The sequence below is a fragment of the Pantherophis guttatus genome, chromosome 1 (assembly GCF_059756535.1).
Source record: "Pantherophis guttatus breed Tessera chromosome 1, ASM5975653v1, whole genome shotgun sequence".
Classification (NCBI taxonomy): Eukaryota; Metazoa; Chordata; class Lepidosauria; order Squamata; family Colubridae; genus Pantherophis; species Pantherophis guttatus.
This window is the reverse complement of record NC_142063.1, coordinates 333,315,788-333,343,412: the sequence shown is the minus strand read 5'-3', so window position 1 is coordinate 333,343,412 and position 27,625 is coordinate 333,315,788. Positions and strand designations below refer to the sequence as shown.

Genomic DNA, 27,625 nt, shown 5'->3' with positions numbered 1-27,625 from the left:
CATATGTTTTGGCCCCCAGTCCCCTAATCAAGTCTGAAGGATATGTATATGTACAGTATATCCTTCAGGCTCCATAGCTATTGTCCTCCTCCCAGAAGGGATACAACCACAAAGTTCTCACAATGAGCCGCCCGTTGCACCATGTTTATCTATATGATTTGTTCAATTGCAATTCAAGGTAAAGCTATCTGAGATCTCGTATCTTTGATTCACTACGTTACTTTCCAACTGCAGCATCTCTTTCATACCATTGTGTTTCTCAAAGCAAAACACACTCATAAAAATATTGTTCAGACAGCCAAGCTACAGTTGGAGGGCTGCATGCGGTCTTCAACTTGCTGTTTTGCACACACCCTGTGCTTCTGGACACCCAAGCCCCATGCCCATCGAATCAGCAGTGCAAACTACCACCCTTTGCCACCTAAAAACAGACCGTGTAGAAAGTAATAAAATAAAACAACAGTAAGGGAAATCTACACAGTTTGTGTCATCAACATTTGCCTGTTGTGGTCCTCAGGCTTCTTAAAAAAACATAGAACATAGAGTAATAGTGTTGGAAGGGACCTCAGAGGTCTTCTAGTCCAACCCTCTGCTCAAGCAGAAGACCCTATACCAGGAGTCTGCAACCTTAAACACTCAAAGAGCCATTTGGACCCATTTCCCACAGAAAAGAAAACACAGAACCCTTCCCGTGCCTGACTATTTCTTGAGTGGCCAAAAAACTAGCATATGTAGTTGAATTAAACATTCTGTTTTCTTCTGAAACTTTTCTTTTCTTGGATTTATCCATGGTTGGCCTACCAGGGTTTGAAAAGCTCAATAAATCATGTGTCGGTGGGTGTTGCACATTGGCGGTTGTGACACATATTTTGAGTGACAGGGAGCCACAGCAGAGGAGTGAAAGAGCCAGATGTGGCTCCAGAGCCGCAGGTTGCTGACCCCTGACCTATACCCATGATGGCGAACCTATGCCACGCATGCCAGAAGTGCCACGCAGAGCCATCTCTCTGGGAAAGCAAGCTGTCTCCTGTTGCTCTTCCGGGTTCCGGCGTGCCAGCCAGCTGGTCTTCACATGTGCGGGAGTGCCGGAAACCGAAAGAGCAGCCGCCCAGTGCGCATGCACGTGCTGGGAAGATGATCTTCTGGTTTCTGACGCGCACATGCACACCGCCAGCTGGTCTTTGCACGCACATGTGTGCCGGAAACTGAAAGACCAGGTGGCCAGCACGCATGCGCACCCGGGAAACCAGAAGATCATTTTCCCGATGCGTGCATGCGCACTAGGCGGCTGCTCTTCTAGTTTCTGGCATACACACACGCACACTCCCGTTTCGGCACTCAGTGCAGAAAAGGTTCGCCAACACTGCCCTATACAATTTCAGACAAACAGTTGTCCAGTCTCTTTTTGAAAGCCTCCAGTGATGAAGCATCCACAACTTCTGAAGGCAAGCTATTCCATTGATTGATTGCTCTCACCATGAGGAAAATGTTCACTACCGCTCCTGAGAAGCAAAAAAAAGACATGTCTCTTCTTATTTCAGAGGCACATTACTAGCCAAGAATGTAGAAGTGTCTGGGGAAGTGTCTGTCTGTCTGGTTGTCTGTCAGTCTCTATCAATTCATTCCTGGATGCAAGGAAGCTTAAGGATATTAGTGACACCCAGACACTGCTGTTGTTAAAGGAGCCACTATAGATTAGTATTAAGAAAATAATGGATAAAGCAATCTTGCCAGATCTCTTGAGAACTAAAAATCAATGCCTCAGGGTTTTTCGCCCTGGAAGACCATTACTAGGCCAAAGAGAATGACAGAAATGGATGACAGTGTTTTCCTTCTTCTTTCTCCTTGTCCCTGCCTCCTTCCACAATGCGGTAGGATAAATTCTACTACTCGCGTGGTTATATTTGTTTTTTGTCTTCTCATTTGACTGCTGACATTGCTTCCATCACCACATAAACAGGAAGTGACCTTCTCTACTTGAGTTCTGCATCTATTGGAAGCGATTGATGTAGGTCCTAGAGATGAGGGGTCCTTGGTGCTCTTGGTTGTTTTCTTGCAGATGTTTCATTACCCAAATGAGATAACATCATCAGTGCACTTACCTAGTTTGGCTAATGAAACATCTGCAAGAAAACAACCGAGCTCAGAGAGCATTTGAAACCTGAGCTACAAATATTAACCTCTATAGATACTAGAGAGCTATCTCACAGTTTATCTCATTTTTCTTCTCCTTATCCAGGTTTGTGTTTCTTTAACCTCTTCCTTGCCCGATGAAGGAATCCTTCTGTCGACCTGGAGCAAAATGATTCAAAACTTAAAAGTCTCAATTCAAACACGACTAAAATGAATATAATCTTGAGAAAAGGAAATCAAAAATGAATTCATTTGCATTTAGTAAACAAATCCCTACAGAGGCATCCATAAAGGCCGTGTCAATAACATCAATATGGTGACAATGAAAACCCTGTCCCTTTTTAGGCACATATATTAAAAGGGGCAAGATTTCAACCACACCTTGGATGCTGCCATTTTGATACCACTGACTTTTCCCTGAAGATGCATCCAATCCCTCAGCTGCTGCATTTCAACAAAACATTTAACATTTTAAGAGTTAATTCCAGGACTTGGAATATAATCAGATTTCAACTTTGGGTGAATTTCCCAATTCACTGTAACATTTTGAGGTGTCTATCCCAAGGATACTTTTAATGTGGTGATTTAATAATAACAATAACTTTATTGTCATTGTACGTGTATACACAGTATACCCATACAATGAAATTCACTTAACACCCAAAGACCAAGTCCAACAGACAGAACAATCCCCAAACACCCACCCACCCACCCACCCACCACAAATTCCCCACCCCTAAACCACCCAAACATCCACACAACAAACCAAGTAATGCTGTCCAACAGCTCACTGATGGTGGACCTTTAGTTCATTGTTGAGTGCAATTATAGCTCTGGGATTAAAAACTATTCAGAAAATGTGTGGTCTGAGTTTTAATTGTTCTGTATCTTTTCTGCCAGAAGGCAACAATCCAAAAAGATTGTAAGCAGGATGGGGAAGAGTCTCTGAGAATGTTATGCAACTTCCTCAAACAGTGAGATTTGAAGATATCGTCCAGGGCTCATTGCTGGAACCCGATGATATTCTGGGCAGTTTTAATGATTGTCTGTAGAGCTTTTCTGTCCACTACAGAGCTGCTCCCATACCATTTCCCCCTTTTTCTGAGCTCTTTGGGACCTCTCAAGACCATGCAGCTAAATTATGAGCAAAATGCTCAATACAAAAAACATAGTTTCCTGCAGGGGAAAAAAACAACAATAAAATAGGGACCTTGCTTTTCTCTTTTAGCTTAGTGCAGCAATTTTACTAGCTACAATAGAAAAAAGGAACTGAGGATTTTTTACCTCAGTAACTAGAATCACTCTCCTTGCGACCTATGTGGATTTGCTCCTGTGATTTGGAAGCTACACGTTTATTGATGCAAAACAAGGCATTCAGGGTAATGTTTTGTCCTGCGATATGATCATGTACAGCAACCTGGAGGAAATTCACATTCTGAGGTCATTATTTGCCAGCGTTCCTCCTCTCCAACTCGGTGGCAGCCAACAAATGCCTTTGTTATTTGGAAAGAAAATCATTACGTAGCCGTGACCTTGCATGTGACATCTAATCTCCCCAGAGCTTGGCTTTTGACAGCCAAAGCATCCTGAATATTCAACCATCTGGTTGTTAACTCGTACTGTTAAAATGTACTTCGGGGTTACAAGTCATAAGCAGCCATGCACAACATATCTGACACAATTCCTCTGTGACATTCCCTGTGTAATATTCTTGTTTTTTCTCTTTTTCACAAGCCTGTTCCCTTCCAGGCAGAAGAAGAAAAAAACTCTCATCTTATTCTATTGCCTCGGAGGATGCCGCCAATATATACCTCCTTCTAACACTCTACAGCTTTGGTTCATGTTCACAAACACTGTATCTCATGCCGAAAATGTGTATCTCAGCAACAGAGCCTCACATGTAGAAGAAGGCCCTTGTCTAATCCACCATTCTAAATATATGAGAGAGTTATGAGAAACTGGTTGATGCTTAAAAAATCAAAAGTGAATTACAAATAATAAACTAATGGAGGGACTTAGATCATTATTTTACATTGGATTTACAAAAAAAAGGTTTATTAAAGCTTGAGTTAATCTTATGAGGAGTGGGTTTTTTTTTTTTTGAAAAATAATCAAGTTCTAGGACATTGTTTGAATGGAGTAAAGAATAAGATTGTTAAAAGTGAAAGGGAGGAATATAAAGTTGTTTTATTTGATCCAAGTTAAAATAGATATTTTGCTATTTCTGACAACCCTTAGCGGATTTTTGCTGACAGTAGGGTTGAAATGACAGTGCTTTATGGATTTATTCATAGCTAAGAGATGGGACATGGGATGAAGAGATTGCTGATTGTAAATTAAGAGGAGATGAAAAGTTACTGAAATTTTGTTAACTTGTTTGATGAAGATTGGAAATCACTTCTTTATATACTTCTGTTCTTTTAGTTTATTCCTCGCTCCCTCGCTCCTTCCCCCCGTCTCTGTATTAGTTTTTACTATTGCAATGATAATTTTAATAAAATTACTTTTTAAAAAAGGTTAGTAACTTTCAACTGCTACCGATTCACACATTTTTCAGTCCTGGCAACTCCCTGTTTGATCTAAATTTATGAAGAGAAAGGAGGGTCATCCTGCAGAAATGTATATTGTCTTCTTCTCTGATAAATGATTACATGGGAAAGAGGACTATTTATAGGCCACATAGATGAATCTAAGATAATAAGAAACAACAACTCAAGCAGACAGTTCTTCCCAGGAGGGGTGAAAAATTTTCTATCACAACCATTCTAGTATCTCGAAAACCCAATGATTAGAGTCAGCAGACTCCTGTATGCTACTATGCAAGATTATGTCAGTAGCTATTTTTTCATGCTAGGCCAATATTAAAATCAAGTGCAAAAGCAATTGTCACTGGTTTCTTTTTCCTTTTTAAAAAGTAGTAGGACACTTTCTTAATTGGTTCAGCACATACCTCAGGATCTCTCATGCCCGGTGGGAAACTTTACAGACCCCTCACAGTCTGGACATCACTGTTTCAACTGTTCTCTTTGGTACGCTGCTACAGGGCACTGCATATCAAAATAGCTAGACACAGAGACATTTTTTCTCTTGTGCCATCACTCTGCTGAACACCTAATCCTCACAGTACTGTCTTATATCTATGATATTTACCCAGGTTTTATTATTATTATTATTATTATTATTATTATTATTATTATTATTATTACTACTACTACTACTACTACTACTACTACTACTACTATCCTTAACTTCCTTACTACCCCCAGAGTATAAGATGCACCTTAGTTTTTGGGGAGGAAAATAGGAAAAAAAAATTCTGCCTCAGCCTACCAGGTATTCATCTGTCTAGCGTCCTTAGCCTGGCCAGCTTCAGCACATTAATTGAGTGGGCGTGTGCATGTGAGCGTCGTTGGGGCTGATAAGCAGCTTCAAAAGCACAGCTGATCGTCAGAGGGAGCTCCACTGAGTCAAGCAGGTGAAGTGCGGAAGCGGTAAGACAAGGCAGCAGCTGTTCCTGATTGCCATTTTGGCCTGCGCGCCTCGCATTTTCAGCCTCCAAAGGCTCAGTTTGAGAGCCGTTCAAGGCTGCAGGGATCGCCAAAGCACATAGCCGCTGATCACTGCCTGAAAACGCGATGCACAGAGACCAAAAACGGGGCGTGTCGAGGCCTAAAACATGATGCACAGAGGCCGAAATCGTGATGCACGGAGGCGGTGATCAGCGGCGATGTGCTTTGGTGATCCCCGCAGCCTTGAACAGCTCTCAAACGGAGCATTTGGAGGCTGAAAACGTGAGGTGTACAGCCCAAAAATGCAAGCAATTGTCTGTGGCAATTTCCGCAGCCAGGAAGAAGATGTGCGGTGGTCGAAGGGTGGGGGCCGGCAGGTGGGCAGGGCTACATTTGGAGTATAAGATGCACCCAAATTTTCAGCCTCTTTTAGGGGGTGTGGGAGTGCATTTTATATGCCGAAAAATACAGTTCTCTGTTGCTTTATATCTACACCGAGAGCTTCTGCACCGGAGGCAAATTCCTTGTGTGTCCAATCACACTTGCCAAATAAAGCTGTTCTGTTCAGTTCTGTTCTGTATTCCTCGGCCTTGCAAAAGGTGAAGGAAAAATTCTCAAACATTTTATTATACTGAAATCTTTGAAGACATTTAACTAGGACCACAGTGTGTAGAATTAATGAGATATAAACCCTTTCTTATTTCCATTCTATTTTGCAGAAAACCGAAACAGCTGCCAGCATTCTAATGTCCTCCCTCCCCATTGTGGTGTCCTATGTTTAAAACTTTTTATAGATGCAACTTCAAAGCAACCCCAATCAAACTGTTCTGGTCCAAATCTTGAATCACAAATATGGTTTGACTCATGTTGTACCAGAAATTTGAATCACAAATTCTATTTATTTCTTTGATTTTTATCTCGCTGTGATTACTTTATAAGAAATTCAAAGCAGTGAACACACATAATATTCCTTCTTCCACTTATTTTCCCCACAATGACCTGGTGAGATGGGTTGGGTTCAGCGGTGGGTTTCAATTTTTTTTACTACTGGTTCTGTGGGCGTGGCTTGGTGGGTGTGTCATGGCTTGGTGGGCGTGGCTTGGTGGGCATGGCAGGGGAAGGATACTGTAAAATCTCCATTCCCTCCCCACTCCAGGGGATGGATACTGTAAAATCTCCATTCCCTCCCCACTCCAAGGGAAGGATACTGTAAAATCTCCATTCCCACCCCACTCCAGGGGAAGGATACTGCAAAATCCCCATTTCCTCCCAATCAGCTGGGACTTGGGAGGCAGAGAATAGATGGGGGTGGAGCCAGTCAGAGGTGGTATTTACCGGTTCTCCGAAGTACTCAAAATTTCCGCTACCAGTTCTCCAGAACTGGTCAGAACCTCCTGAAACCCACCTCTGGTTGGGTTGAAAGAGAGTGACTGACCCAAAATCACTCAAGTGGCTTTCATGCCTAAAGTGGAACTAGAACTCAGAGTCACCTGGTGATTGGCCAAAGTCAGCCAGCTGACTTTCATGCCTATAGTGAGACTAGAACTCACAGTCACCTAGTGATTGATCCAAAGTCACACAGCCAGCTTTTTTGCCTAAGGGTCCTGGTTGCTAAGCCAGCACCTTAACCATTACCCCAAAGGGGCTCTCAACAGCTGCTATAAGCTCCAGTAATTAGCTATGTGAATGGGAGATTATGTGAATTACAGTTAAAAACATATGGAAAACTTTCCTCTGCTTAGGGATGACCAAAAAAAAAATCACTTGATTTGTATTTCAATACGTTACATACCTAAATTAAGCTTCCCCAAATGCAGACACAAATTGAAAGACATCGGGCTGCCAAAATCCATTATTCTCTTCCTTTGCAAATCTATTTGTTAAAAGTATGCAGAAGGCATAATAGGGCAAACCGCACACACAAATGACATTACACTGGGGAAAAACTGTTTGCAGTCAACATTAAAGAGAAAACGGTGATTAAAAAAAAAATTCATTGGAGCATTGGCGGTTGGTTGGTTGGGTTTTGAAGCAGTTTTCCAACTGTATGAAGAAGGGGACCAAATTAACTCAAGGCTGGAAAACTGAGAAAATGAATAAAATTGAACTTGACAGATCCATTCTTCCCAACTTTTTCCTTAGTACACTGCCTGGTTCCTTTACTTTAAGTCATCTGCTGCTTGACTTGCTTATTTTTGAATTACCTGAGGTCTTTAAGCTCCAGGGACTACACTCATTTTCTAACTAGATCATGCTACAGTGTAAAGAAACACGGACTGTTCTGCAGTGGACTGCGCTAGAAGGTAAAACGTTCCTTTAAAAAAACAGCATTGTTTTTTAATGCCATGGTTCTCAACCTGTAGCCCGCAGACCCCTCGAGGCAGTACTGGATTTCAATTTTGGCTGCTACCGGTTTGCTCGTGGGCGCGTGCACGCTTACGCAGAGATATCCGGAAAGGTGGGCGGAGCTTCCCGCCACCGCTGCTACCAGTTTGCCAGATCCAGGGCGAACCGGTAGCAACCCACCACTGCCTGGAGGTCTGTGACGTTATCACAGGAGGTCAGTGAAGGCTTGAAGAAATGTTATGATTTAAATCATAATCAAGAATAATAAACATAATAAAATAAGCAAGAAGCAAAGCAACCTGTAATTGAGGAGAAACTTCCTAACAGTGAGGACAATTAACCAGTGGAACAGCTTGCCTTCAGAAGTTGTGGGTGACTTTTAAGATGAGTCTGGACAGCCACAGAACACTGTTATCTTCCCACCAAAGGTGGTCCCTATTTTTCTACTTGCATTTTTTACGTGCTTTCGAACTGCTAGGTTGGCAGAAGCTGGGACAAGTAACGGGATCTCACCCCATTACGCGGCACTAGGGATTCGAACTGCTGAACTGCCGACCTTTCGGTTGACAAGCTCAGCATCTTAGCCACTGAGCCACTACATCCCTAGATTAAACACTATTAAAATTAGTCTAAAAAGTGAAGGGAGGACATTCAGGGGACTATCCAGCCCCATGGCTTCATGTGGGATCCCCATGCGAGGCCACCGACCCATGTTTTAACTCCTTTTTAAAAGGCCAGGAGAGTGAGGGGGCGGGGTGTTTAAGGAATAAAATAAATACCTTAAGCCAGGGTGTCCAAACTTGGCACCTTTAAGACTTGTGGACTTCAATTCCCAGAATTCCCCAGCCAGCCATGCAAAATCTCTCAAAAAGGCCTGTGGCCCAGCATGCTTTTGGAGTTGGCCTTTGACATGCCTTGGAATTTACTCCCATCCCGGACATCAATGCACGAAGGGATATATCTATCTATGCCATAATTAAAGGCATTTGCTTGCCTGCCTTTAGGAGAGAGAAAAATCAAGGAGGCCAATTCTGTGAACTGAACTGAACACAACTTTCACTGCATGCTTGTGACCTGAGGTGGAAGGATGAGAAACAAGAGACTGAAAATTCAGTGGGGGCAGGGGGGACCCTCAAAATACAAGACAAGCCAAACCAATGAAAGGAGGAAAGCTTGTTATAGAAAATAGTATTTTCTATAACGTCAGGATTTCTTCTCCATTATTTCAGTGTTTGGAATTTGAGGCAACCAAATCTTCTTTCATAACATAGGGATTTTATCATGTTTTTAAAGTTTTATTTAACCTCACATGGTAGGCACAGAACCAAGCTTTTTAATCAGCTCTTCATTGCTGCTTAGTTGATATGGTGCCTTTCATTTTATTTTAATGGACATGTTTTTATTCAATTTTTCGGGGCTTCTATGTTTGTTTCAACAATTATTGGGAGAGAGGGAGAGCATTGTTAAAGGAGGAGGCTCTGAGTTCTAATTCTGCCTTAATTTTCATTTCATGAAATATCATGCATATCTTATAGAGCCAGTTTTGACCTAGTGGCTAAAGTGCTGGTCTAGAAACCAGGAGACAGTGAGTTCTAGTTCCACTTTAGACAGGAAAGCCGGCAGGGTGACTTTGGGCCAGTACTTTCTTAGCCCAGGTTGTTATTGTGAGGAAAATAGGAGGAGTAAGGAAGTTCACTGCCTTGAGTGATTTATAAAGTAATAAAGGAGGGATAAAAGATTAAATGAATAAATAAATCTTTTATGGCATGATAAGGATATCTTCAAAAAAGATGGATATATTTTATTTATTTTTCTGATTTATGCCTGAAATCCTAATTCTATTTATTTGTATAAGTAAGAACCATTTTAAACAATCACTGAGAATTGATAACATAATTCTGGTTCAGCAGTGTTATCCTGACACTGTCAAAAATGGAATTAGAGCCACATGGAGGTCAAGAACTCACTCTAGATTTAAGCTGAAGTCCCATTCAGAAAATCGGGGGGGGGGGGTCAAATTTCATGAAGAATACATCTCAAAGAGCTGCTGATCCAGTTCTACAGAGGAATTATTGAGTCTGTCATCTGCACCTCTATAACTGTCTGGTTTGGCTCTGCAACCCAACAAGACAGACACAGGCTTCAGAGGATAATTAAAACTGCAGAAAAAATAATTATTACTAACCTGCCTTCCACTGAGGACCTGTATACTGCACAAATCAAAAAGAGGGCTGTGAAAATATTTACAGACCCCTCGCATCCTGGACATAAACTGTTTCAACTCCTACTCTCAAAACGACGCCATAGAGCACTGCATACCAAAACAACTAGACACAAGAACAGTTTTTTCCCCGAACGCCATCACTCTGCTAAACAAATATTTCCCTCAACACTGTCAAACTATTTACTAAGTCTGCACTACTATTAATCTTTTCATCATTCCCACCACCCATCTCCTTCCACTTATGACTGTATGGCTGTAATTTTGTTGCTTGTATCCTTACGACTTATATTGATATTGTTTCCTGATTGCTTATTGTATCCTATGACTATCATTAAGTGTTGTACTTTATGATTCTTGATGAATGTATCTTTTCTTTTATGTACACTGAGAGCATATGCACCAAAGATAAATTCCTTGTGTGTCCAATTACACTTGGCCAATTAAAAAAAAAAAATTCTATTCTCTCACTCTCCAGACCTTAACAGATACAGGTATTGCTCGACTTACAACCACAATTGAGCCCAAAATTCCAGTTGCTAAGAGAAACATTTGCTAAGTGAATTTTGCCCCATTTTATGACCTTTCTTGCCACAGCTGAGAATCACTGCAGTTGTTAAGTTAGAAACGCAGTTAGAAACTGCAACACAATTATTAAGTGCTTCTGACTTCTCCATTGATTTTGCTTGTCAGAAGGTCACAAAAGGGAATCACATGACCCCTAGCACACAGCAACTGTCATAAATGTGAATCAGTTGCCAAGCATCTTAATTTTGATCACGTGATCATGGGGAATGCTGCAATGGTCGTAAGTGTGAAAAACGGTCATACATCACTTTTTTTCAGTGCCGTTGTCACTTTGAACAGTCACTAAATGAACTGTTGTAAGTCGAGGGCTACCTGTATGTTTATTCAATCCAGAATGTGTCAAAAGAGGTGGCACTTCAAATATAATGCTTAAAGGAACTTATTTACCCGCAAAAGGAGCCTTTTGAGCAACATTGAACAAAAATAGCAAATTCCCCCTTTTTCAATTGTCAACTGCCTTCATCTGTGGAGATGTCAGATTGAAGCAGAGCAAGGACACCACCTTATCAATGACCACATCACCACACAATCTAAAGTCCTGCTTTCAACATTGCCAATTATTGATGACCTAAGCTGGAAAAGAAGAAAAAAAATCAAAATCTACCAGAGAACAAGTGGACAAGCACAGCCATGCTGCGAGACATATGCAGTAGTGGCCAAAATTGTGGAAACCTTTTGGGAAAAGTGTATTTTTGAGGTTTGATGGCTAATAACACCACTTTTTTTTGGAGTTTCAAAATAATCATATTTCATTGCTGGAATGGCCTGGGAATAGCCCAGACCTTAACCCAATTGAAAATCTATGGAGCCAACTAAAGAAACTTGTTAGGCAGAAGCAACCCAGCAATAAAACCCAGTTAATAGAAGCAATCATTCAATCTTGGTTTCACATTAGAACAGCTGCAGAACTAAAAGACTTGGTTCACTCCATGGGAAGACATTGTAAGGCCATAATTCATGCTAAAGGTTATCCAACTATTAACTGACATGGTGATAATTTTTGTATATCTTGTTTTTTCTATGGTGATAACTTTTGTATATCTCATTTTTTTCTATGTGTTTCATTTTTCTTCTTTATACTGTAACTACTATTCTAATAGCAAAACCTTCATCAAAGTTATTGCATTACATTCTTGATTAAATTATCTTTCTCTTGATATATGATTTTATGGAACTACTCCTAAAAAAAAAAGTGATCTTATTAGCTAGTTTTAGAAAATACACTTTTCCCAAAAAGTTTCCACAATTTTGGCCACTACTGTAGAGAGACAGGAAAAATAAACATCCTAACTGTGTCATACCATCAGATACGCTCAGCTGCTAAGAATCAGAATAATGACCAGTTAGGAAAAAGAAAGCCCAATTTATGCTTTTGCCTTTGATCCATGGAAGCTCCAGCGAGCTATCTATGCATACGTAAGAAAGGGATTTATTTTAACTACTCAGCAAAAATGTTTACACAAGTCCATTTTTATACATCTCCTTCCCTACCCCGATGCTGAAAGGAGACATTTCATCCCTTTAGCAAATGCTTAGGATGAAAAAAAGTTCATTCCTCCTCTTGTAGTAGAAGACAAAGAAAGTAGAAAAACACACACACACATATATATACACACACACACACAGAGCCCATTGTCTGCATGTCTCTGTTGTTTGTGCAAAGTGGCAGGGCTCAGAAATTGAATCCGAGGCTTCCCTCTGTTCTCAGCAATATTGTCTGAATGCCAGATTTTTCAAAACTGCATCCGACTTACATTCCAGAAATATACAACAGCCCAGAAGCACACCGCTTTATGAAATGCCGCAGAAATATTAAATGCCTGTCCAGAGTTAGAATCCAGAACAGAGGCAAATTTTGCTGGGGGTGGGTGGGAGGGGAAGAGAGAGAGATGTTCAGGAAAGAAATAGATTGACCTACCTTTTCAGCATACTTGAATCTGACGTAGAACCAGCTTGACTTAATCATTGTTTCTGTTTAGAAGTGTAGAAGGAATAGGTAGGTTTAGGCGGTTGTGTGTGGTGTGTGTATGGAAAGGAAAACAAAACCCAAGAAGATCTCAAGAACAAAACAAAACAAAAAATAGATGAAGAAGAGAAGGGGAAAAAAAAAAGATACGATTGTTCGTATAGCTCTTTGCCCGCTTTGAGAAGGCAAGCTGGGGTTTCGCCTCTGTAGATCTGCTGCTTGAATGCTTCCGACTGCTCTCCGTCAGCTTGGCTGCCTACCAAGAGACTTCCACAAGCGGACTTCATCTACATTCCTCGCAAATGGCACATGTCAGTAAATCCAAGAGGGCTGGCTTCGGACTTGGCAGTGGCCCAAAACCGTGACCTCTCTTGGCAAGCTGAATAATGAATTCCATCACTTCCCTCCCCTCCTCCAGACACAGATTAACACCTGGCTAAACATTATTCTGACAACCAGCAGGCTGAGCAGACTTTGGCTGGCCATTCGGGAAACTCACTGGGGGTCACTTGAACGGCCCCCCTGGATGCTCCCCGCATCCCATCTGAATGGACGAACAACAAACAAACCAACATCAGGGGGAGTTGGGAAGACCATCTGTCACACAGACCCTCTTCCTCCTCCTAGTCTTCTCCGAAAAATAAAAGTAGAGATAAGCATAAACCAGAAACATAAAGATTAAGAAGAAAGCATTGATCTCCTTTCCAATCTAGTATCCTGTGTTCCTTATCCAGTTCCGTTACTAAATTTTTGATATTCCAAAGGCAGAATCCATCTTCAGTCCTTATGCTCTCACCTCCAACTCCTCCTTTGATTCCTGCATTCTTACTCATGGGCCAAGCTTGAGATGACCCACGTTTTCGAAGAAAGGTCTCTTACAGTGCCAGACAAATTCAATCTCATTATTTCTTTAAAAAAACGAAAGAAAGAAAGAAAGGAAAGGAGATAATATATTTTGCATCACCAAAGCCAAGATTTAATACATAAGGGATGTTAAAGCTTTGTCTTAGCCTAAGCCAGACACCCTTCCTGCTAATTCCAGATAAACTCCAGTTAGTCTGCAGCACAGAGGCTGTAACTGCTTTCCTCTCCTGCTGTCTGTGAGAACCAAGTAGAGTTGCTGTCAAAATACATATTCTCCATCAAGTGTTCCTACATCGGCAATTCATGTTATCAGGACTGTATATACCAGCGGTCACCAACTGGTGGTCCATGGACCACTGGTGGTCCGCGAGAAAATTTTGGTGGTCTGCAGAAAAAATATTTTTTTATATTGCACTAAATCAGGGGTCCTCAAACTACGGCCCCTGAGCTGGATACGTGCAATGAATGTTTGTGTTGCTGCAGAGTCTTCCCCTTTGGGGTCTTTTTGTTCAGGTTGGAGGGGGGCAGAAATTCTGATTTAGGGTCTGCTTCAGCCTCCTGGTGCAGGGCTTTGGGCGAAGCCTGAAGGGAAGTTCTGCTGGTGGCAAAGTGCCGGAGGGCCTTGTTCCAGTGGGAGTGCATCATGGCCTGGAACTGGCTGACCATCTCAGCCCGCTGAGCCTCCAGGCACCGGCACCTGGCCTTGCACTCTCACAGGTCTTCCCTCTGCTTGGAAAGCCTATGCTCCTAGTCCTCAGTGAGGTGCTTCTCCTGAGCCTCCTTCTCGGTCAGATCCAATTTGAGCTGTTTTGCCAACTCTTTCTCTTGGTGGCTGCTTAGCTCCAACAACTGCTTCCTATTGGGGCCTTAAGGAGCCCAGGCGGGCAGGTGAAGAGTGGCTGGGAGGGGAGGGGCGAGTAGAGGCCGGCGAAGTGCCCTTCGATGTGAGTGACATCAAGTTGACCACGCCCACCCAGTCACATGACCACCTAGCCACGCCCACCCAGCCAGTCATTAGGCAGATCATATTAGTGGTCTGGGGAATTCTGGGAGTTGAAGTCCACAGGTCTTAAAGTCGCCAAGTTTGGCGAGCCCTGGGCCTAGATCTTCAGGAGTCTTGCCTTTGAGGTGAAACACGTACAGAGGAGGAGGACAAGAAGCAGCATCAAGAACTGTTTACAGTTTCTTAGAGAAAGGAGAAAGTACAATGAAGGAGCTTTGGGAAAAGAAATACCATTTCTCATTAAAAAATATCTGGGAGGGGAAAAAAATTATTCACATCTATATTCATAGCCGCCTTCTTTCCTGTTCTGGCACATTCCCATTTAAAATAATCTAATTCTGCAGCCTGATGATGTTAATGATTAACAATACGGCATATCAGAAGCATTCATTTCAAAAAATAAGGTACCAGCTCTGAAATGTATGTAAAACAGCTAGCTGAAGAGAAACAACAAGAAGTGACAGATGTGACTATATATCAAACCCAAACAAGAACAATATTTCAATTCCATCCTGTTCTAATGCTCTCCTAATTGTCAAATCAGTACACACACACACACACACACACACACACACACACAAGTACTGCTCACATCTGTCTCTGCCTTGTTGCTAAATAGAAGATGGATCTGGAATTATGCTGTGATTAAAGAGAAGAAAACCATATGTCCCGACTAAACCCTCTTTAAGCTCCTACAGTGTTTTCCAAAGAATAATGAGGTGTATTAAGAAAACTATACAAGTGCTACTTGATCTTATGGATTATGTTCACCAAGATCGATTCCCTGGAAGATGGTTCAACCACTCAGGGAACTTTGGCAATCTTCCCAGTTTCAAATCCCACCTTCAGAAAAAGGGAAAGTTGAGGAAATGATTGGATTTCAAGCCCCACATCTAGCAAGTAGGGACCAAGGGTCTACTCTTTCCATACAAGACTATGATATATATATATATATATATATATATATATATATATATATATATATATATATAAAGTTTTGGTGTATTCAGGTCTTTTCCCGTGTAAGATTGAGAGTATCTTGGCGACGTTTCAATGAGATCCCATCGTCATCTTCAGGCTTCGCTTTCCTCACACAAGCACGAAGCCATATATATATATATATATATATATATATATATATATATATATATATATATATACACACTCCTCAGGGTGCCATCAGCCAGACAATGTCGGCTGGCGACCCTCAGTGGGAGAGCCTTCTCTGTGGTGGCACCTACCCTCTGGAACGATCTACCTCAAGAGATACGAGTGATCCCAGACCTCCGGACTTTTCGTCGGGCCCTAAAAACTTACTTTTTTCAGTTAGCCGGGCTGACCTGATTCCATGATGGTTTTAACGTTTGATACTGATTTTAAATTGAAATGTTTTAAATTATGGGCCAAATTTCATTTAATTATTTTTAAAAATTATTTTAACTTTTCTGTACAAATGTTTTTATTTTGGCTGTTCACCGCCCTGAGTCCGAAAGGAGAAGGGCACTATACAAATCTAATAAAAGATAAAGAAAGATAAAGATAAAGATATACAGTATGTGTGAATATAGCATATATTATATAGTACATTAGAATAACAGAATTGGAAGCAGTGATGGGTTGCTCCCAGTTTGGACCGGTTCGCACGAACTGGTAGTAAAACCGGTGGGAGGCTCTGCCTACTGACCCGGATGTCATCATAGGTGATCTGTGCATGCACAGAAGAGCGTGCACGAATGAAGCAAGCTTGGGTGTGTGGGCGCATTGCAAACTGGTAGTAAAGATAAGTAGAACCCACCCCTCATTGGAAGGGACCTTGGAGGTCTTCTAGTCCAACCCCCTGCTTAGGCAGGAGACCCTATACCATTTCAGACAAATGGTTATCCAACATCTTCTTAAAAATTTCCAGTGTTGGAGCATTCACAACTTCTGGAGGCAAGTTGTTCCACTGATTAATTGTTCTAACTGTCAGGAAATTCCTCCTTAGTTCTAAGTTGCTTCTCTCCTTGATAAGTTTCCACCCATTGCTTCTTGTCCTGCCCTCAGGTGCTTTGGAGAATAGCTTGACTCCCTCTTCTTTGTGGCAGCCCCTGAGATATTGGAAGACTGCTATCATGTCTCCCCTAGTCCTTCTTTTCATTAGTATATAATATGTAGTGCATAATGCATAGTATGTAGTATATAGGTAGTCCTTGACTTATAACAGTTCATTTAGTAACCATTTGAACTTACAATGGCACTGAAAAAAAGAGACTTGTGACCATTTTTCATACTCATGACTGTTGCAGCATCTCCATGGTCACATGACCAAAATTCAGGCGCATGGCAACTGACACATATTTATGACGGTTGCAGTATCCTGGGGTCATGGGATCACCTTTTGTGACATTCTGACAAGCAAAGTCAAGGGGGAAGCCAGATTCACTTAACAACTGGGTTATTAACTTATCAGCTGCAGGGATTCATTTAACAACTGTGGCAAAGCGGGACATAAAATGGGGCAAAATTCATTTAGCAAATGACTCACCTAGCAACAGAAATTTTGGGCTCAGTTGCGGTCTTAAGTTGAGGACTACCATGTATGTCCCAGCGTACGGTCATCTACCACTTACTTAAACTATCATGTGGATTGAAAGCAACCACCTCTTTGGGGCATTGTCTATGGAGATTCTCAATTGTCCAGGTCATGGTTCTCTCAAAGATACTTTTTCCAAAAGGCAACTGGATTTCCTTGGTTTTTTTTTTTTCTTTGAAAACATTTCGCTTCTCAGCCAAGAAGCTTCTTCTGTTCTAACCGAGTGATGGGGTATGAAAGGATTTATAATCTTTATTGTAGGGTTCTGATTACTCCCAGTTTGTGCTCCAGTGGATGGTGAGAATCATAATGTAAATATTAATCTGAGTGGGGGTGGATGGCTTCCTATATAGTTCAGTGTTGAGGCATCCTTCCATTCTACAGCAATCTGATAGAACTGAAGAAGCTTCTTAGGTGACAAGCGAAATGTTTTTAAAGGAAAAAAAAAAAAACCAAGGAAGTTCAGTTGCCTGTTGAAAAAAGCACCTTTCAGTCATTGGTTCCAACCTGCTCTCCCCATCACCCTTACCACCTTCAAATATTCCCTTGGAATCTGCTTTCCTCTACATTCACTTCTTCACTCCTGTGATGGCTACAGGTAGGATAAACGAGATCAGAAAGATTCCTCCTGAGTCTGGGTGGGTGTACCCAGGGTAGCTATTCACTTATTTTCCCTATTGGTTCGCAAATGCAAGTGCGCTTCGCTCACATGTGCCACTTCCGCGTATGCACCCGGCCTCAAAGCATGCCTAAATATGACGGCATAGAGCTGGGGCAGACCCACCTGCGATTTCCATTACCGGTTTGCCCAAACCGGCTGAATACCACCTCTGGGTGTACCACAATCAATATACATTGATGCCAACCATTTCTTTTAATGGGAAATGAACAGTTCTCAATCCATTGACCAAGTAAAGGTAGGAGAAAAAGGCGTATATTTGAATCTTGGGAGTCTGCTGTACTGGGATTTCTATGTCACATCTACTACCTGTAGTAAAAACAACTTGACCGGTTTTACATTACATCCTGGAATTCTGAGAATTCCATCTATTCCAAAAAATAGGTTGTAAGAACATAAAAACATCTGAAATGATTTCGATTTCCACCTGAGATCAAGTTAAGTACAGTCATTGTGATTAGCAACATCACACTTTACACAGAGAAATGCTGAAGCAGCTGGCAGGTTTTGAACAAGGCAGAACAAGACATTAGACAGCTTACACAAGATAAGGATAATGGCCACCACAAGAGGACACAATAAGGTTTTCCTTTCTTTTATTGACAACGGTAAGACCTTTGACTCTGGAGATCACACCGGAATGTGGAACGTATTAAGGCTAATGGGTCCATTAAAACATTTGATAATTCTTCTGAGAGAGCTTTAGAGTAAACAAGAAGCTACTCTAAAAACTGAGTCTGAAGAAGCAGAGTAGTACAGAATAAGGGAGGGTGTGAGATAAGGGTGCATGTTACCATTGTAAGGCAGTGGTGGGTTGCTACCGGTTCTCCCCAGTTTGGGTGAACTGGTATCAGCAGCTGCGGGAGGCTCCACCCACCTGGACGTCATCAAATACAATCTGTGAATGCGCAGAAGCTTCTGCGCGAGCGAACCGGTAGCAAAGGTAAGTGAAACCCATCCCTGTTGTAAAGTCTGTTGTAAAATCTTTTGATCAACAACTCAGCATCTTAGCCACTGAGCCACCGCGTCCCTACTACAAATATCCTGGGCCAAATAAATCGTAGAATCACAGGGCTGAAAAGAGACCTTGGGGGTCTTCTAGTCGAATCTCCTGTTCAAATAGGAGACCCTAGACTAGTAATGGCTAACCTTTTTGCCATCGCGTGCCACGAGAGGGGGGGTGGGGGAGGTTCGCATGCGCGCGTGCCCACACCCATAATTTTATGTGCCCTGTCCTGCACGCGCAACCCCCCCACCCCGCTCCTGGCATGTGATGGCCCAGTAGGCCCGTTTTTCTTTCTCACCTGGCTCCAGATCCTCTCTATGCATCTGGTGAGGGCAAAAACAGCCTTCCCCACTCCCTCGGAGACCCTCCGGAGGCCTGAAACAGCCCATTTTCCAACTCCTGGTGGGACAAGAAGTGATGTTTTTTTGCTGTCCCCAGCCTCCAGAGCCTCTCTGAGCTGGCATGCCCACTGATATGGCTACGTGTGCCACCTGTGGCACGCTTGCCATAGGTTCGCCATCATGGCCCCTGACCATTCAGGACACATGGCTGTCCAATCTCTTAAAAATCTCCAGTGATAGAGCACCCACAACTTCTGGAGGCAAGCCATTCCACCAATTAATTGTTCTGTCAGGAAATTTCTCCTTAGTTCCAGATTGGATCTCTATCTAACAAGCTTCCACCCATTGGGTCTTCCCTCAGGTGCTTTGAAAAACACATCAAACCTTTCCACCCCGAAAGCCCCTCCAGTACCAGAAGACAGCTGTCATCTCATTTCTAATTCTTCTCTTTGTTAAGCTAGACATAACCTATTTTCCTTAACTGTTCATCATACGGTTGAAGCTCTAGATTCCATATCATCTTTGTTGCTCTGCTCAGCACTCTTTCTAGAGCCTCAGCATCTTTTTGAATTGGTAGGACTGCTCTCTCAAAGTAATTGAAGATGGATTGCTCTCTTAAAGGAATTAGCAGTGACCAAAACCTCACATTCTGTGAGCATATTATGTAAGCAGACGATGGACTAGAAAAAACAACTGTTTAGCAAGGGTAAAGGAAATTGAAAAATGAGGAGACTATACAGTGCATAAGATGAAAGGTGCGGATGAAAAAAGGTAACTGGAATGTTCTTGAAAGAACTGCAGAGGATTATCCCCAGATATGGATTAAGATGAGGAAATGTCCATATACTAACTGGGTATCAGGCTGATTTGAGTGACACCAAATCAATATAATTAACATTTCATCATTTTCCTCTTCCAATCAGATTAGAAATTTCAATTTAGTGGCAAATGATAGAGAGGCTCTTGGGATCACACTAGTGGGTGTTATAGAGCACAGGATCACAAATTGTGCATATCTTATTTCCAGCTACTCTGGTTGTAGATTCTGGTAACAAATGTATAACAGAATAACAGAGCTGGGAAGAACCAGGGATTAGGAATTGACTCAGAATTGGGAAACCCTTCCATATACAATGTGTATTTGATTTACAGGCACCTGATAAAGATTCTAGGGAGTTTTAGTCCATTCCTATTGCAGCTCCTGCTCACCTAGCAGTTCGAAAGCCTGCAAATGGGAGTAGATAAATAGGTACCACTTTGGTGGGAAGGTAACAGCATTCCGTGCACCTCGGTGTATGATCACGTTGGCCACATGACCATGGAAGTGTCTTCAGACAACACTGGCTCCGTCGGCTAAGATATGGAGATGAGCACCACTCCCTAGAATCAGACAAGACCGGACAGGGGAAAGCTTTACCTTTACATTTGGATAGCACTAGGTTGGCAGATAAGGCAGATCTACAATCCTGGTCTCATATTTTAGGGGAGCAAAGATGGAAACCTTCCCATTCCCTTGTTGCAGTCTGGGCAGGCACACAAGTTGGTCTGGGAGAGAGACTGCATTTCTATTCAAAGCATAGCTGTTATTGAAATTAAAGCACTCATTACTGGAGTCAGCGTGTATAAATTAACACGTGCAACTTTTATTTATTTATGCTGCAGATGCTGGCCCCTTACATGGTGATGAGTTTCTCCTTCCCTCTCTTCTTGTAAATAAGTAGCCACCCTTACTCTTTGCCCTGAATAAAGTTACCGTAAGCACCACTCAATATCTTGCATGAGAGAATTGAAAGGGAAAAATGCCCACCCCCAACGGAAAAAAAAAACCGAAGAAAAATGTACTGTGAATCTTCAACCAACCCAATTCAACCTCGGCTTCTAAAGGTTATCCAGAAGAAGAAAACCAGATTGCATTTCCATAAAGTATTTAGGTTGAATGCGTTTCCAAGGAAATGAGATTTTACTGTGGAGAAGCAATAAGGAATTTTTTCCCTTTTATATATAATTGAACTTATTCCTCATCTCTTCTTCCTGCTTCTTTTCAGAACAAATCTCAGCTTCAGGATACAAATCCAGTTGCAAAAGCTGGGCAGGGCCAATAGCAAAGGGTTAACCTCATATTCTTGGGGGGGGGAGGGAGGAGGAGGAGGAGGAGAAAAAAACCAGTCATATTTCCGGCATTGCCCGATGTTTGCCTTTGGCACATGGAAAGAGTTATACAGAACTCAATTTTGCAATTGCTTCCCTGTTTCTAAACAGATATAATTATGGGTGTGTGCTCTCATTTTAAAAAGAAGGAGAAATAAAATTGGCAAACTCCAATTTGTCCAAAGCTGCATGGGACCACTTAGAGTTGACCATCAAATCCGACCTCTTGTTCAGACAAGAAAATTAAGCAAGCCTGATAATCAGCCATCTAGCTATGGCTTGAAAACATTCAGTGTAGGGGAGTTAAGTTAACCATCCCTCCAGTTCATCTGTTAAACATGCTGTTACCATTAAGACGTTTTCTGTAACATTCAACCCAAATGTGCTTACTTAAAACCATTACTCTGGGATCCTAATTGGAATATCTATCTGGAACAACAGAGCCATGTCTTTCTTTATAGCTCTTCCCCAGGGACTTAAATAATGTTACAGATTGGAAGGCGAAGAGGTATTTTGGGGTGTGCCTCTGGAATGCCAGTTGCAACTGTTCAGAGTAGCTGGGTCTTTTTTTTGGGACGGAGTAGCTGCTCTCTGAAGTTGCCATGCAATTCCATGTGAAGGTAACTTCAGTAAGACACTCCAGATAGATGTTACCAGGAGTGGCATTCTACCGGTTCAGACCGGTTCGGGAGAACCAGTAGTTACGACAATCAGCTGGAAGTGAACCGGTTTGCTCCAATGATCAGCTGGGCCAGCCCGCCCCTGTGCTTTACTTACCTATATCTTTGCAGCTGATTAGCGCGGCAGAATGATTGCCGCGCCTCAGCTGTTTTAATTCCCTAGCACTAACATAGAAGGTGATTTTTCATTCAATTGCGCAATCACCAAATCAGTTGTTAAACCCGTAGGATCCCACCACTGAATCTTATCCCATGAACACTATTTATTTTCCATTTCGAAGTCCTGCACAGCCTTCCTCAATAAGACAAGCATATTGCCTCTCAGATATCCTTTCTCAAGGCCAAAGTAGAAGATAGTCATTCAAATGTTCTTCTTATCCCTTTTTTTGGATCTGTTCCATTGTGTCATGAATCTTTCTCCAAGGATGGGATCCAGAACGGGATCTGATATTCTATGTAGAGTCTGATCAAGATAGTGCATAGCTCATTACTCTACTCTGAAACATGTCCTGTAGGAAATTATTGGACATGTTTACAGTCTGTCAAACACAGATAGTCCTTGACTTACAATAGTTTATTTAGTGACCGTTCGAAGTTACAACGGCACTGGAAAAAGTGACTGATGACTGCTTTTCACATTTGCAGCATCCCTATGGTCACGTGATCAAACTGGCATGTATTTATGACCGTTGGAGTGTCCTTGGGTCATGTGATCACCTTTTGCAACTTTCTGACAAGCAAAGTCAATGGGGAAAGCCAGATTAACCTAACGATCATGTTATTAATTTAACAACTGCAGTTCAGTGGTGGTATTCAGCTGGCTCTATCCGGTTTGGGTGAAACGGTAGTGGCACCTGCAGGAGGCTCCACCCACCTGCCTGGACATCATCACATCCTGTTTTTGACGCTCTACACGTGCGTGGAAGGCTCTCCCATTTGTGAACCGGTAGTGAACGTAAGTGAATACCACCCCTGCTGCAGTTGTTAACTTGCACAACTGTGGCAAGAAAGGTCTTAAAATGGGCCAAAACTCATTTAACAACTATCTTGCTCAGCAATGCAAATTTGGGGCTCAGTTGTGGTCATAAGTCAAGGACTACCTGTATACTTTCATTTTTTTCTTATTTCCGGAAGTGCTCTCTATGACTCAAGGTTTTCAGTCACGCAACTCTTATTTTTCAATCGCTCTGCAAGGCAAATTGCATCTTTCTCTACCTTCCAAAACATAAAACGATTGCAACTTGGAATGAGCTAATATAGTATCACAAGATTATAAAGGTTAAGTGACTAGAATTTAGCATTTTTATAATCTCTAATGCGTTTCTACATCAAGGTTTATAAAGGCTCATTAGTCCTCCTCGAACCACATCTTAAAAAGAATTATTAATAAGAAGTAAATGGAACTTTCTTGTCTAATAGGACAAATGACTTCTTGACCATTTCCCCTCTTTTTAATATTTTTTTAACCTGATAATGTGTTAATAATTGGTTCCCTTTCACCAGTGTTTAAGAGCATATAACCTGTTCTTTCTTTCAGGAATTGTAAATAGTCTTGATATATTAATTTCTGAGGCCAATTTATATAGGGAAGAATCGTATCCCCAAGTATCTGAAGTTCCTGGGCAACCTCTTATTTTACAGATTTTTCCTCACTTTTCTTGAAGAAACAAACTCAAATTTATAAATCTGTATAAATCTGTTTTGTGACCATTGTTAGCTCTTGCCTTCGTTGATATAATGGAATATACTGTGTTTTCCTGAAAATAAGACCCTGTCTTATATATTTTGGAACCCTGAAATAAGCATTTGGCCTTATTTTTGGGGAGGTCTTATTATTTTGGGGTGCGTGGAGCAAGACGGGCTCCTCTTGCCATCTTACCTGATTTCCAGCTCTGTCTCCCTAACCCACCAGAGGAAATGGTGGGGACCGGCTATGCATGCATTTAAATATTTTTGGGGAGGGCTTATTTTCAGGGAGGGTTTATTTTCAGGGGAGCTTATTTTAGCGCATGCGCTCAAAAGCCCGATTGGGCTTATTATCCGGGGAGGTGTTATTTTCAGGGGAAAACAGTTGGGTACTTTTTCTTAACTTCTGGCTTAGGCCCGGGGTACTTGCAGGACCATCTCCAGCCGCTCTCCCACCATCCTGTGCGCTCTCACAGAGTCGGCCTCCTCAGGGTGCCGTCAGCCAAACAATGTCGGCTGACGGCCCCCAGGAGGAGAGCGTTCTCTGTGGGAGCCCCGACCCTCTGGAATGGATTGCCCACCGAGCTCAGGACAGCCCCCGACCTTCTTTCCTTCCGTCGCGAGTTGAAGACGTGGCTCTTCCGTCAACTCAACTGATCCGTTTGGGGGTACACTGTCATAATTTTAAACTGTTTTAATAGAGTTGCTGATTTTAATTTTATTTCATTGTGATTTGTATTGGAATTTGTCATTTTCTAAGCCGCCTTGAGTCCCCAAGGAGAAAGGCGGCATATAAATTGCAATAATAAATAACTAAATAAAATCCTCAATGATCAACATTTCCTTGGCAATCCTTTTCAGAGTGAGAAGGGCAGCATATAAATTTAATAAATTAGAGATTCCCTAATACTTTCTTGTGAATTAAATGATTTGTCCTCTGTGGCAGATGAACCTCCAGATCACCTCCAGTGATCTGGAAACTGTTTATGTACTTGCCTGTTTCAGCAGTCAGGTCACACGGCTGACTCGCATACTGCTTATTGTCAATCCTAATTTTAAGTTCCTTTTCTCACATACCACTATGAACTCAACTATCCGTATCTGATACTGATACATTTGATTTTTGACTCCTAAAGAAAGAGCCTGATATTTCTCTCTGTTTCATCCCTCTTTTCAGGACCACTCTGAATTTAATTTCCATTTTACAGAATATCAGCTGTCCCATCCACTTTGCAAATAAGAATAAGTTTTCTCTGTAATTCATCCCAATCATTAATAAAAAAGAAGATCGGTACCCAGCTCAAGATCAACTCTACTTACTGCTTCATTCCTACTTAATGACAAACTAATGATACAGATGCAAATATCGTTTAGAAGTTATCTATGTATGCATTTCACAGATATATTATCTAGTTTAGTATTAAACCAGCTCAGTTCTTTGACAATGTAAAAAAATAATCAAGGTATATTATGTTGATTGTATTCTAACAATCTACTAAGGAAATTACAAGATTTTTTTAAAAAAGGAGTTTTGACGGGATTTGTGATTTACAAATCCAGGCTAACTTGTAGTAATCGCCAAATTGTTTCTTAAGATTTACAGACTTATCTCTTTATAATCTACTCTAGAACTTTCCAAACTATCATTGTGAGACTGATTGATCTGTTATTCCTTTAACCTTCATACTTACCTTTCTGAAAATAATAATAACAATTTGCCAATGAACTATAAATCCTTAGTGCTCTCTGAGTTTGGTTATTTGCTCGCAAACGTTTCATTACCCAACTAGGCAACATCATTGAGCTGTGGGGGCACAGTGGTTAGAATGTAATACTGCTGGCTAATTCTTCTGACTGCCAGCAGTTTGATTCTCACCAGCTCAAAGTTGACTCGGCCTTCCGTCCTTCCGAGGTCAGTAAAATGAGGACTCAGATTGTTGGGGGCAATACGCTGATTCTGTAAACCACTTAGGGAGGGCTGTAAAGCACTGTGAAGCGGTATATAAGTCTAAATGCTATTGCTATTGCTATCATCAGTGTGACTAAGTGTAGAGTTAGCTTCCTGTTTACATACAGTAATTTGCCCCACCAATGTTCGTGGAATGTGGCAACACTTTTTCTTTCTTTCTTTCTTTCTTTCTTTCTTTCTTTCTTTCTTCTTTCTTTCTTTCTTTTTTTCTTTTTCTTTCTTTTTCTTTTTCTCTTTCTTTCTTTTTCTTTCTTTCTTTTTCTTCCTTCCTTCCTTCCTCTCTTTCTCTCTCCCTCTCTTTCTTATGCTTTCCTTCCTTCCTTCCTTTCTGCTACCTGTTTGCAGATTGCAAGGAAATGTTCCTCTTTCTAATGATCTGAATTATCCATCCCAAGTTGGTGCTACATTTCTCTTAGGGACACAACATTCCATTCTTTGAAAATCTACACAAATCCCCTTGGCATTCAAGTAAGAAGTAAGAAATTAGTATGCTGTAACTGAGTGCAAAAAAACCATAAAAATCTGTTTTCAAGCAGAAACATTAGATTACCCTTAATCTTCCTATAGCAATTTTTTTCTTCCCACTTTCTTTTCCTCCATCCCAGGATTGAAAACAATAAGTCTCACTGCTTGTAGGACTGACTCTGCTGGATTTGTATCTGCTGCTTAACCAAAGAGATTCTGAATGCAAAACAAAGTTAGCAGAAACGATCCTCATTCAATAATCTTATTGACTAAACTTCCTAAAGCATATAAACCCCATTGGACTGATACCATTTTTATTCTTAACTGCAAAACACATCAAAAAATGAAAGACATTTTTGAATTGGATTGATGAACTTCAACACTTGAGAAACTTTAAACCTAATTATGTGTGCCAGCATTTCTCAATCTTGACAGCTTGAGGATGTGGGGACTTCAACTCCCAGAATTCCCCAGTCAGCACGCTGGCTCCAAATTGCCAAGGTTCAGAAACATTGATGTATGCTAGCTAGAGTTACTTTTGTGATGGAGACACTTAGTTAAGAAGATGGAAGAATGTCCCAAAGATGCTTTTTTCAAGAGGCAATTGTGGTCTTTCTGGTTTTTATTTGAAGCTGTTTCGCTTCTCATCCAAGAAACTTCTTCAGCTCTGACTGGATGGTGGGGACCCCACCATCTTCAAGGAAAAACAAAGGAAGTCCAGTTTCTTCTTGAAAAAAAACACCTTTGGGATAACCATGATCTGGATGACTGATCAATGACTGTTTCACTGCTAATAAATGCGATTAATCAAAACAATGCCTATCTGTATGGACATCACAAGGTGGAACATTCTTCTTCTTCTTCTTCTTCTTCTTCTTCTTCTTCTTCTTCTTCTTCTTCTTCTTCTTCTTCTTCTTCTTCTTCTTCTTCTTCTTCTTCTTTCTTCTTCTTCTTCTTCCTCTTCCTCTTCCTCTTCCTCTTCTCCTTTTTCCTCTTCTTCTTCTTCTTCTTCTTCTTCTTCTTCTTCTTCTTCTTCTTCTTCTTCTTCTTCTTCTTCTTCTTCTTCTTCTTCTTCTTCCTCTCCTTCCTCCTTCTCGTCTTTCTTCTCCTTCCTTCTCCTCCCCCTCCTCTTTCTCTTTCTCTCCTCTCTTTCTCTATAGTTCTCTCCCTCCCTCTTTCTCTCTCTTCTATTCCCTCCCTCCTTCCCTTTCTCTCTCTCTCCACTCACCCCAAGCAGCAGGCTCAGGAAAGGAACAAAGAGCCCATATAAGCAGTCTGACCTGATCTCCCACAGATGGGGCTTGAATTTCAGCCAAGGGACTCATGTGACACAAAGAATGCTAGTTACCCGTTCCCAATAGGTGCAAGTCTTCAAATAACTCATTCAGAATACATTGTGTACTTCCATCCAGGGTAACAACTGGCACGTTATATTCCCCTCAAAACTGC

The 27,625-nt window shown here is 41.5% G+C and overlaps 1 protein-coding gene across 16 annotated transcripts in view; it reads right to left on the bottom strand.

The window, feature by feature from the left end:
- AUTS2 (activator of transcription and developmental regulator AUTS2) overlaps positions 1-27,625 on the bottom strand; it is a 1,102,353-nt gene that overhangs the window by 773,847 nt on the left and 300,881 nt on the right. For 3 of the 16 annotated variants that reach the window (XM_087889520.1, XM_087889522.1, XM_087889526.1), the window contains exon 1: positions 12,716-14,089. The exons of the other annotated variants lie outside the window; for them this stretch is intronic. In XM_087889520.1, the coding sequence (XP_087745646.1) occupies positions 12,716-12,763 (48 nt within the window). In that variant the 5' untranslated portion in view covers positions 12,764-14,089. Of the gene's footprint in view, positions 1-12,715; positions 14,090-27,625 lie in introns of those variants that run through there. 16 annotated transcript variants of the gene reach the window in all.